General features: G+C 51.5%; 1 protein-coding gene across 1 annotated transcript; it reads right to left on the reverse strand.

Moving 5' to 3' along the window:
- Positions 1-1,802: 1,802 nt before the first annotated feature.
- Positions 1,803-2,273, reverse strand: LOC130143419 (urocortin-3-like). Its single transcript, XM_056326115.1, has one exon. The coding sequence runs from the start codon at positions 2,271-2,273 to the stop codon at positions 1,803-1,805; it is 471 nt and encodes a 156-aa protein (XP_056182090.1).
- Between the last annotated feature and the right edge of the window lie 10,589 nt (positions 2,274-12,862).

A 12,862-nucleotide genomic window follows, 5' to 3' on the forward strand; every position in this document is an offset into this window, starting at 1 on the left:
CGAGAGTATGTCCAGCTGGGTGCCCAGACAGGTCTGACTTTGCTGTACCCTGCTTTGCCTGACCAGATGTGAGTGGGCGTGTGTGCCTCAGTTTCCCTGGGTGTAAAATGGGGACAATGCCTATGTCCTGCTGAACGAGAGCTCAACATACCAGTGGGGGATAGATGTGTAGGGTGTTGGGCTATAAAAATGTATAAAGCTATATACATAAAGTGTACTTAAAGGTCAATATAGTGCAAGGCTACAGCGGATTGCAACAAGGAAAGACCTCGCCTGTACACCCTTGGAGCTGAGGCAGGAGGAGGCCATTGCACAGAGATGCTGTGGGCATGTTGGTGGGTCGTCTGCTGGAGATGTGTGCTATGAGAGGAAGATGCTGAAGGGCCTGGTGTACTTCTTTTTTTTTGTTTTTGCTTTTGGGGGTTGGGTCCTGAGTCCCTGGTCTGTGGATCGTCTAGGATCCTTGACCACCTGAGCATGGGCTTGCTGGGGCCGAATTCAGCTGTGTTGCCTCCTCTGGGTGCTTGGTGGGGCGGCGAGGAGATGCCTCCACCTACATCTCCTCAGATGGAGCTGGTGAGTCCATCTGCCAACCCTTCAACTGGAGATCTATCCCCTCTTAATGTCCCCCCGGAGTGCTCTGGCCATGCCCTAGATGGAGCTGGTGGGAGCTGCTTTGTTGCTTTTGATAAACATCTTCTGGGAAAGAAAGGCCAAATTCTCTCCATCTCCCATGCCTGCTACATGCAGAGATGGAGGTCAGAAGATGAAGTTTCATCTTGGAGCGGGGCTGGGAGGTGAAGAGAATGGCAGATTTAGAGGAAGGGATAAATAGTCTAAGGTGAAGGGGTGGGAGCTTGGTGAGCTGGGCTTCAGTGGAAGGTGGAAAAGAACAGCGTGAATGTTTGTGTTGTTGAATGTTGAAGTCTGCGCATAGGGAGCTGAAGCTCTACCAACTGAAAAACCGGTACAGAGGTCTACCAGGAAAGGCAGAGTGGTGGGAAAGGTGGGCAGGGATAGACTGGGCAACATGGACAGACCCCATGAGGTGGATCTGGAGCAGCCAGGGAGGCACCTGCAGCTCTTGGGGTCCAGACTCACCTGAGGCCGTGGGGTGGCCCTGACCAGTGCCAAGTGATGACTTGGGAACACTTGTGAAGGGCCATGTGGATCGGAAGGTTGATGCTGTCCCAGCTGCAACTGCTGAAGGTGCTGGTGGGGAAAGGAGTGGTTGTAAAACAACCTTAAAACCTAGAGAGTCCCCAGAAGGGGAAACTGGGAAATTCCTCTTGAGGTCCCCTGCCCATTCTTGCTTTTCCCTTTCCAATGCAGTAATGATTGTGTGTAGGGACAACTTGTGTATGGAGAATTTGGGAGGGAGTAGGGTCTGGATGGTGGTGGAGACAGGGCCGTGAAGTTGAGCTGGAGGGAGGTTTTGGAAACCCAGTGGGCCCAGACAGGCCTGATCGAGCACCCAGTGGAGGCGATGGGATAACAAAGCACTGGAAACTCAAGAGATTGTAGCTTTAATTAGAGACCTTCCTGAGGCAATGCGTCCCTTTGCCCTGCTGCAGACACAAGCCTCTTCCCCGCGCGTGGAAATGTCCAGCAGGAGGGATGGAGGAGATCAGGAAGGAGAGAAGGAGGAAGTAGAGGTATGAAAGTTAGGTAGCTCTATGGGTCAAAAATATACAACACTGATATCGTACACGGCCATCAGTCCTGTCTGGCCAGCAAGCTGGGGCCAGGTGGTGGCCCCTTGCAGCCAGCCCAGCTCTGAGTCCCCCCTGCCCTGTGGGGGGTCACTTCCGCCACCCGATTTGGGCCACGAGGTGAGCATTGGCGGCGGCCTTTGCCCGCAAGTTCTTGGCTTTGGCGATGTTGAAGAGAATGTTCATGATGTTGGTGGGGACGTCGAGGGAGAGGGTGACCTTGGTGCGGCGGTCGCTCTTGGCCCGGTTTTGGTACGTCTTCCCCTTTACCTGTGCCTGGGAGACATATTTGTAATGGCCTTCACCTGGGAACATCCTTTTCCCCATCTCTTCATCCACCGCATCCTCCCCCACCTCCTCACCTGACACCTCCTCTGGCGATGGCAAGTTGAAACTGCGCTTGTCCAAGATGGTGTTTTCTTCTGGGCGGCTCTTCTGGGCTTCAGCAAGGGCCGCATTAAGGCAGCTGAAGATAGAGGCGGCGCTGTAGAGGTGGAGAGCTTGGCCAGTCTCGGCAGCACAGAGGAGGGCAAGGAGGAGCAGCAGCCTGGTGTGGGCCATTGTGGTGGCCTGCCCAATGGAGAGAGTGAGGGGAGGGCAGAGATGGGCATGAGCATCCTGCCGGGCCCAGGATAGAGCACCATTGTCTCCCCATCCTCCCACATCCCATAGACCTGGGTCCCTCTCCCAGATTCTGCACTCTTGGTTTCACCTCCCAGGTCTCCCCCATCCCCTCTAATGGTTAGGACAGGTGGGTGGGAATCAGTTGTCCTGGGGCCTCCTCCTCCAAGGTGCAATCCCCCAGCCCTTGGTTTTGGGGTGCTGGGTGGGAGGTGGAATGTCCAAAATGCTTTGCAAAGCTGCAGTCTCCATGAAGGAAAGGATTTGGCCATCCATTTGCTGAAGCACCAGTGCCTGCTGCAGGAGAGACGGTTTCTACTGTGGGTACCTCCTTGCCTGGAGGAATCTCATTGCAGCCTCCCTGCAGCCCTCTCTACCTTGCTAACTCCTCCATGGAGTAACTGTGGGTACCACCAGGTGCTGTAAAGGTGGGTTTTCCTTTCAGCTCCTCTCTGGTCAGTCTGAAGCCACCAGAGATGTTTCTGTGCTCTTTGAAACCAGAACTTGCCCTTCCACCTGTTCACAAAACTCCTTCTGAAAAGGGCATGAAGAGTGGGGGACAGTCAGCCCCAGTGCTGGAGGTGTGATCTGCCACCAGTCCACTGTGATGGCCCCATGTCCCTTCTCCAGCCCTGACCCTGGGTGCTCCAGGGCTGCCTGTTACCCCATGGCTCCATGCCCAGGACCCCCCTCCACCCTGCGTTCAGGATGGGCTGCCCCATCTGATGGCCCATCTAGGGTGCAGTCCCCCTGTGGACAGCCCTGCCTGGGGACCTGGGGCCACCTCCAAAATAACATCATAGCAGCGTCACTCCCTGCTTGAAAGACAGTCATTTCTGGGCCTTGAGGGGGACTGAAAACCTTGGGATAACCCTCCTGCTCCACAAAACCTCCCCATCTCTGAGTCCTGTCTCTCCCAGAAGCGACCCATTGCCCTGTATACCCACCCGAGCATTCAAAAAGACCACCGAAAAGGCCACAGGGGATCTCATGGTGAGGGTCTTTGCCCCTGTCGAGGTCAGAAAAGTGTCCCTGGGGCCAGCCCTGAGGGCACATGGCCCCTCCAAGCGCCTGGAGGTGTGCTGGCATTCCCGATCTTCAGACCCCACCTTGTGGCAAGGGCATCGCATGGCAAGCCCTGGCCAGGGGACAGTCCCCGGGGGTGCAGGGCCCTGCCTGGGGCTGGGGTTTCATCACTGATTTGGGGTCACGAACTGCTAATTTATTTCCCATGGGGACAGGAGTGTGGAGGTGTCAGGGAGGCTGGGGAAGCCCGTGGGAAGTTCTTTCAGAGCAGGATGGCTCCCTTGGGTCTCCATGGATGTCTGTGTCTTTGGGGATGGAGTATGTGCATCTTCTGGGTATGGAGGCTGTGCACCACTGCATAAGGGGCTGCTGGGTGGGGGAGATGTCCTCAGACCCATCAAAATCAAGTCAAATCACTTGCCCTAGGAGTTGTCACCCTGGACCTGCTCTTCTTCCCCCTGAGCCGCGGTCCCTGAAACTGCTGTCACTTTAACTGTCCATCACCGTCCTGTGGAGGGGGAGACTGGGACAGGTTTATCCCTTTAACCCTGCCCTTTGCAGTCCCTCAGAGGGGGAGAATGGGGCAGGTCGTACAGGCAGGATTTGAAGGACCTGTTTAATTTCCACTCCTTTGCCTCACATGCCCCTGCACAAAACCCCACAGAGACACACACACCCCCCCCCGCCCCAGGCAACAGCCACCCCCTTAACTCTGCCCTGTGTCCAGAAGAGAGACAGAGGACATGCAGCAGCCATGGCACGACCCAGGCAGCACGGGGGAGGAAACCTTTCCCCAGGCACACAGCCCCCATGCAAGAGCAATTCAGGGCCCAAACCTCTCCTTCCTTCAGCCCCAATTCAGACATGTAAACACTGGGACTTAGTTTTTTGCTTGCAAAAGCTTAACAGGATGAAGATCTTTCTCCTACCCCAAAACCTCCCCCTTTGCAGCTGCGTTTCAGCCTCAGAAGGAACAGTCCCCCTCACAAAAAAAAAAAAAAAAAAAAGAAAATCCTGGCAGCCCCTGCTAGCAGGGTGGGTGGCATGAATTTAGAGGCTGCTAAATTTCCCACCCTTGTCTACAACCCCTGCTCTCCCTGGGACCCTGGTCCTGAGCTGCTGGGTGGAGAGGCAGAATATCTTCAAAAGGCCTTGCAGAGCTGGCACAGCTGCTGGGAGAGACTGAGCTGGTGTGAGCTGCCGCTGCCCTCTCCAGAGCCGCGAAGCAGCGGCTCCTCCTTGCCTCTGTTTCACAGCTGCCTCAAACGGGTGGCTTGGCCCGGCAGCCAGCTCGGGCTTTCTACACTTAGCAAAACTCTTTGGGGACCTTGGCTGAGTGAGGGGAAAGGCAGAACAAGGGGGTAACGTGGCTGAAATGCAATTCCCCCGGCCCCCGAAAAAAGCAGGAAAAGAAGAAACCCCACATGCGGTGGATCTGAGGAAGTCTGAGTTAAACCTGCCGCTGCCGGAGGGTGACCTGCGGGTGCCATTCCTCAGGGTGGAAATTGCCGGGATGCCCGTGAGCAATTTACAGGCATTACACTGAGGTGGTGCCGACAGCCGCGGCAGGACCATCTGTATCAGCTGAAGATCTGCTCTCAGCTTTAAAGAGAAACGTCTATTGCTCCAGCAAGGCAGCTCCGGCAAAGTGGGGACAAAGTGATGTGCTGGTTGTCTTGGGCTCCTCGGCAGCAGAGGCGCTGGATTAAAGCTATTTTCTTCCCCGTCAGAAAGTAAGTCTGGAATAAAATACTACTGTGGATGAGACCTATAGACTCTTAAAACTCTTTCTGTCTGATGCTGCCTCCACTTTCCTAATGAATCTCTCCTGACAGTGCTGATTCTTGGGCTCCAAAATTCAAGCTGACCCAGTGGGGACAGGGCTGTGCCCTTGTCACCTCCCCATTCCTTTAATCATAGCAGTGATTTAGATCTCTACTTTTCAGTTTCCCACAATTTCCAAACCTTTCCCATGCTGCCCAGCCTGATTGGTCTCAAAAAAATTTTATAATAATAAAAAAGAAATTTTTTTGCTTAGGAGTGATAGTGAGGGGATTCTCTTAACACAATTATCTTGAATTGCTTTTCCCTGTCCTGCTATTTTTTTCTTTTTAATTTTTTCTTTTTTTTTTTTTTTCTTTTTTTTTTTTTCAGAGAAATGTGGGACCTGATCTCCCGAGGAAAGCACTGAAATATTTAAAGTTTGTGCAAATGAAGGTGGCTGCTGGTTAGTAAATGAAATCCAGGCACTCACCTGGTAGTCCTTGGTGGTCGCGATGGGAAGGGGTTTCTGCGGTCTCACTCTGAGGAGAGAGGCATCAGGCGCGGTCCCCTCAACTTCTGCACCCTTGCTTTTCTTTTATTGTTATTAAGAGGGCTGTGATATTTTTTCTCTCTATGGAAACGCTTTCCCCCTCCCTCGTGTATATATAAAAATGAGCGATCACGGGGTTTGCGTCGTAACTCCAGACGTGGAGCCTTCATTTGGGTATGATTTCATTAAAATGAAATCAGAGGGAGCTGGCAACGTCACAGGGCTGCGGTGCCTCTCCCCATTCAGAAGGGAAAAAGGGGGCGGGGGAGGGAAGACGTCTGAATCTGACAGCCTGGGAAGAGTCACCCGAAAAAGAGGCTGTTGCCAGTGCCGGGACTTTGGAGGATCACGCAGACATACTTTTCCCCCTGCTTCTCCAGGTAGCCAGGCACTTGGTGCAAAGATATTTTAAATGCAGAGGTTTTAATGCCTGTTGGGGTTTGCGGTACTGATTAACAGTGTTATCCCAATTAATGTGTTTCTGTTTGAAGAATGGGGCTGGTGCAGCACCTTGGCAGCATTTTGCTCCAGGTCGCCGCTTGTAACTGCCGTCCAAAGCAGGGACAGAATTGCCCTGCTCACACTGGTCTACCTCTGCCTGGTTTCCCATCTCTAGAGGGTTTTCTTCTCCCATGCAGGCAGGAAAATCTATGGAAGACTGAAATTTCGTGAAACTTCTTCCAGGATGTGGTAGCATGGTCCCAGGTGCAGCATGGAGGTAGGGATAATGTATGTCTCGAAAAAAACCACCCTAAAACTCCCAAACCCACTGAGGTCCAGCAGAATTAACTCAGATTGCACCGAGCAGCAGCAAGTCAGGAAACACCCCTAGCCTGGGTTCCCAGTAGCGCTCTGGTCCTGGTGTGGTCAGAGGTCTCCTGAAATGCCCCATGGCACTGGTTTGCAAGCAAAGGTGCTTTGTGCTACAAAAAGGATGGGGATGGAGATCTCCCTGCTGGAAGCAGGTGTTGCTCCATGTGAGCCTGACATGAGACACCCGAAGGAGTCAGGTCTCTGGTGGAGGGTCCCTCTGATGGCCACCACAGATTTGCACCTAGGATGGGGGGTCCTGGTGGCCCCAGAACTCTGCTCAGCCCTGCCTGCTTATCAGAGCTCCTCTCTGAAACCTGCTTGGAAATGCCATTGTTACCTTCTTCCAGCAAAGGGCTGGTGCTGTGCAGTTATCCCTCGGAAGGAACAAATTCTACCAAAAGTGGGGAAAATCCTCTGAGCAACCACAAGAAAAGTAATAGCAGCCAACAGTGGCCCTGGATGGGCTCCAAGTTAGGAAGGGGAGATGTTCTTGCTCCTGGACCACACCAGTGATGGTCAGAGCAGCTCCTTTGGAGAAGAGGAGCCATGATTGTGGATATTCTAGGATGAGCATCTTTGAGCTTCTTTCCCAGCCCCTGAAGATGCTGGCTGTTATCTGAGAGGCAGCGACCAGTAACACTGAGAGCTCCCCTTTGGCTTCAGTCCTGGGTTGAGCATTTTCCCCTTAATCACCTACAGCTGTTGGCTGAGACACATCAGGATCCACCGCTCCAGCAATTCACTCCTCTTTCATTTTCATTTGAAGCTTTCATCTCCTGGACTGACGTTTTCTTTTCCCCTCCTTCACTGGGACCTGGAAGGCAGTTTGGTTATCCAAATCTTTGGAGACTTTGGACGTATTTCTGGGCAAGCAAAGCCACTTGCAGACTTTAACACAAAGAGCTGGGTAGGAAACTCCTTTAGAGGGACTTCTTCCCAGCAAAAGAGAGGGAAAACACCATCTGGCCCGCAGTCCTCTCTCCCTTCCCTCTGGCAAACACTTGTGGGCTCATTTATTGCAGAGGCACGAGCTTTCTCTAAGGGCTGCATGGTCCCTGGAGCTGATGAAACCCTTCAGCTCATGCTCTGCAGTGAGGAAGCGGTGATAGATGAGAGCTATTTCCAACCTGTCCCCTGCGGTGGAGGTCCATTAAAAATGATTTCCCCTTGTGGTCATCGTGGATGCATGAGTGCTGATCCTCAGCAGCCTTCGCTTCCCCCTGCTTGGCTTGTGTCCTGCCTTTCCTTGACGTCCACGGGGTAAGAAGGGCTTGAGTCAGCACCGTTACCTGGTAGCTTAATTAGTGTTGGTGGATCAGGGGACATTGCAGGGCAAGACCTGAAGCTTGGCAGGAGGTATCTAACTAGCTTTTTGAAATATATGCAATTCTTTGGGTGGTGCTAAGCTCCACCCAGGTTTGACTCAACCTGGGATTGACTACCCATGGAAGAAAGCTTTGTGCATGGGCTGGACAGTGAGGGCTTTGCCAGTGTTTCTCTCCCATCATGCCTCCTTGGAGAGGTGTGTATTGCATCCTTCCGCCCCCTGAGGGCTGCAGATGTTTGCTATGGTCCTTGCAGAATGATCGGGAGACCCTTGGACCCTGTTTGGCTTAGACGACTGATGGCCCTGCATGCTTCAGGCTGGGTTATGAACTCACCGCCCCTGATTTTGTTGGTCTGGAGATTGAAGAACGGGGTTGACCATGTAAATACATGTGGGATGGGAGCTCTGGGTGCTGACCTGGGCGACATGTGCATCATGAGTGGTGTGTGGGTGCTCAGAAAGTGGGTTCCCTTCTGTCTACCAGAGCAGGATGTCTCCACCCCATGCTCTGGCATCACATCCCATTGGATTAAAGAAGCACTTAAAAAGGGCTGGGGGAACAGCTGAAAATATCTCTGGTGGCATTTTGGACTCAGTTGTCACCTGCTCAGAGGAGATCATCTGAGGGATATAAAAGATGTGGAAAGGTTGTTGCTTCTGGCATGGGTCATGGGTCTAGCATCCCCTGGCCCCAAAGGTAGGGCAAAACTGGTACCCCAGAAATCAAAGCCTGGTGAACCCCTCTGACACAAGGACTTGGTGTCCAACATCACCTCCAGGAATTTCAGGTGTTCAGGTAAAAACTGAAGCCTTGCTATTGCCAAAATCACTGGGAACTTGTGATTCAGGTACCTGGGGAAGGGAATATAGGTTAAGGAAAGGCACGATGTCAAAGTATATTAATTAAGCCTTCCTAAAACTCACTTTCTCCCAGAGGTGGTGAGGTCTTTAACTTACTTCAGCACATCTAAAAAAGTAAATTAAACTATATGAAGACTGTAAGCTGGGATAGGGTAAGGTCTATTTAGCTGCCCCCACACAAGCGATGGCTGCTCTACCTTTGCAACCATCCCATCCCTTCTGGTGGGGTGGTGGTCCTCTTTTACAGAAGCTTTCCTGAGGTTGAGAGGAAAGCATGTGTGATGGAGGGAGAACATGTGAATGTGTGTTTTTTATCCACTGTGATGCTTCAGGCTGGGCCCATGGATTGTGTGTAAATGGTTGGAAACGGGATGTTCAGCATTTCCTAGCCTGTGGCTGCAGTAAGGTGACTTGGGGACATTGGGGAAGGGCTGATTCCCATACTAGGAGATCCTGTGGGACCCTGAGGTGGTGTTTGTCAGTGCCAGCTGCCGCTTGGGCTCTTAGGTGTCTGCAGCTACTGCTTCAGTCTTGCATGGGGGGGTGACAAGTGCAGTTACCCACTTCCACCATGGGTCCATCTTCCCATGATTGGGGTTGAACCTCACCCCATTGGACTGAATTGGGTGGCAGTGGATCCCAAAGGTCTCAGGGAACCAGGGCACAAGAGCAGACTGAAGGGCGCAAAGTGACTCAATGCTTAACAAATTGCTTTCCTGGGCAGCCAGGCTTGAGACAGATCATCTCCATGACTGCAAAGGTGAAAAGCAATCAAAACCCTAAAGACATACTACATTTGAAGGAGTGGTGTATACACATGGGTCCCCATCAAAACTGAATCCTCCTGCCAGAATGACCCATGTAAATGTCAGTCTACTTATTCTTTTTCTGCAGATGGACAATATCTACCTGAGAGAAGCTGGGGCATGGAGGTGAATGTGTTTCCTGTCATTCAGCAGGTCACTGCTGAAGCCAGACAGTGAAAGCCATCCCCAACTCCTTAGCATATACTAGGGTATATTTCTGTGCTTTATTTACACATAAAACACTTTGCTGTTGGGAAGGCTTAGTGTACTACAAAGTCCTTGCAGGAGGCAAATCTGCACGCCAGACATGGAATCTTCACAGTGATTTTATTAGGGGAAAATAGGAAAGAGAAGGCAGCACCTAAGAGAGAAAGATGAAGAAAGTCAAACTGCCTGGTTCATCCCTATTAGTCTGCTTTAAAAGCAAACCAGACCGTTTAAACTGTCACTGGCTGGCTACTGCGGCTTGCAGATCCCTGCTTCGGTCTTTGCTTTCTCAGGGGATCAGAGAGGAGATTTTGCTGCAAAACTCAGAATAACCCCGGCTGACCCTGGAGAAGGAGGGAGCTGTGCCGCGAACAGCCTGGGGCACTCCTGAGAGCTGGATGGTGGCAGAGGGGACTCAAACTCCGAAGTTTCTCTGAAAATTAGCAAACTTACAAAAAATATAGGTTTTGTCATGAGCACCCTCACACATCTCCCTTGTGCGTCTGTCTCTTCAGGAGCAGGACGCCTTCCCACCTCTCTGCAGCCTCTCTTGCCAGCCTCAATTTCCTTCTGTGAATCATCATTTAAAGCCCAAATGTGGGCAGCCGAAGAGGATCTTATTAAAGTTTCATCACTACAACCATTCCGCTACTGGGAAAAATAAGATGAAGTGACTTTTGGTCATACCACACCAGAAGCCTTGAAAGCAAAATGCACGCCCCAAATACCAGCACAGAAGTCTTGCCTGGCGCAGGGAGGCAAAGGCAATGCAATGCGTGGTCCTGTTTACCACTTCCAGCACCAGAATTGCACAGAAGAGTCAGACACGGATGCACTGTAGGTCCATAGAGGGACAGAAGGGAGTTTTCTGGTTTGCTTTGTCACTTCTTTAATAATCTCTAAGACACCATTTGCGTTTTCAAGGCTGTGGAGGGGGAAGGATTGTGCTGTAATGTGAGGTTGCCCTTTTCCCATCTCTCTCTGTAACCCCCCAGTGAATGGCCCTTCCTCTCCCATGAGGCTGACTTTTGGCGGGTTTCTCTTCCCCATAACCCCATTTTGGGATGATTTTCACTCCTTCTGACAGGTCACAAGCAGCAAGTCCCTGTGTGTCTCTCCAAGGTGGCCATATTGCAGGCACTGAGGGATTGGAAAGCCCCATCACTTCGAGCTGGGACCTCAGCAGAGGGAGGAGAGGAGCTGGGGACATGGAATTTGTTAGTTTTTCAAGGGGTGAACTGTTAGTTTGTCTTTCTTTTTTCACCTTCTTGGCCCTGAGTCTCTTGCTGCTGCTGTGGCATCACAGGGGATTTACAGCCCTGGTCATACACAAAGCACTTGGCTGCCTGTAACGAGCAGCCCCCCACCCCACCTTCAGTGTTTCATGTTCCTGGCAATTAATTAGCTCTGCTTTGAGCTTTTGATGCCAATGTGATATCAGAAAGCCTCTCTGGGATAAAATGGGCTGGGGCTATTGTACAGATTGCTATATTTGCTTCTCCAAGAATCACTTGGGCCAAGCCCCAAGACCAGCTTCACCACTGACAGCCTTTAGGCATGAAATAAAGCTTGGCTCTTGATGCTTCCCCTCCAAAGGGAGGGAAAAAAAAAAAGCAATGGAGAAGAAAAAATAATCTTAAATCTTCCAAATTTTCTTTCCCAAGTGTTTGCTGCAATGTTTTTATCTGCTTCCTATTGCACCTCCTACCATTTCTTCAAAGAGGTGTTTGCACCTATCTGTACACATCGTATGTGCCTGCAGGTACATGGGCATCACATCTCTGGTTGGAAAGAAATCAAGAAAAAAATAAATGTAAAGGGAGTCAGCAGGAGTCTGGATCCACATGCAGGAGTGGCTCTGGCCTCAAGGCATTTATCCCCATAGCGGGTCCTAAACATAAAACCTATCTATATCCCATGGAGTGAAGAGGAAATCAGGGATCACTCCCACTGGTAAGGTTGCAGCAGCTGGATGAGGCGGGTGGGAGAGACATTGCTCAAGAAATGCAATGGTTGTTTCTCTACAGATGGGTTAGCATTTCTTTGCCACTAGGATCGTGGCCATGGGATGGTCCCTTGACTCCATGATCCATGGAGAGGTGCTTGGGGTGGTTTCAGGGGCAGGGTGGGACACATTTGGGGGATGTAGGGCCCACCAGTGGGGCTCAGGGTCCTGGGCTAAGGGATGCCCAAGTCAGGGGATGAGTGAGGAGCCATTCCTAGGAAGCCTGAGGGATCAAGTGGGATTTACCGGGGTGGTCTGGGGTGCAAAATGAGACAGAATGCCTGAGGCATCTCCTGCAGGACCAGCGGCTCCTGGATGGGGAGAGTTTCTCCTTGACTTTCCTCCTGACCCACATGGCAATGATGTCAGGGGCAAATCCATCCCCAGTTTTGCTCCTGCTTGTCCCAGCTCAGACAAGCACACCTGCCTTCCTGGCACAGAAGTTTTTTTCTGTTTTTTTCAACATTCCCCTCCTTCTCAAGGGTGTTGTGGCTGTTGGGTTTCAATTCTACCCTTGCCGTGGGCAGGGTATAGTGTTTACCAGCAAGAGGCTGTAGATACCAATACAGGGACATAGTGATTACTATTGTTCCAAAACCCGATGGATATCACCCAAAAGAGCTGCAGATGGCATGCAAAACTCCCCCGCCCCCCACAGAGCCCAAGCACGGAGGATGTGGTGGAGGTTTTTGCAAGATGGACTTGCCAGTGCTCAGGTCCAGCCCTGCATTAACTCATGGCCGTTTGCCTCCACGGCGTCTCCAGAGCCTAAATTACTCCTGCTCTAAAAATACCATGCAATTAATTAACCTAGCTAAGTGCAATTCAGGTTGGTGACATAGCGATGAACTTTTTTGTTGCTTTTGACTCTGGCAGGAGTGAAGACAGGAGCTTTTGTCAGCTCTCTCCCAAACAGCCTGTCTGCTCCAATCTGCCGGGCGCAGCCAGAGGATGCTGGATGATGCTTGGGGCCCAGCTGTCAGTGCTGGAGGCCATTTGAGGGACTGTATCATTATCAAATTACCAAATTACACTGGCCCGGCCTCTTCATCTCTTGTGATCCATTTTCTTTTGTCAGGGTTGCTAAGGAACTGCCTGTGGACATTGAACGCTGCGATGAGGAGAGTTTCTCCTTTGCACCTTCTTGCAAAACTTTGCTGGCTAGATGCA

The sequence above is a fragment of the Falco biarmicus genome, unplaced genomic scaffold, assembly GCF_023638135.1.
Source record: "Falco biarmicus isolate bFalBia1 unplaced genomic scaffold, bFalBia1.pri scaffold_27, whole genome shotgun sequence".
Lineage (NCBI taxonomy): Eukaryota > Metazoa > Chordata > Aves > Falconiformes > Falconidae > Falco > Falco biarmicus.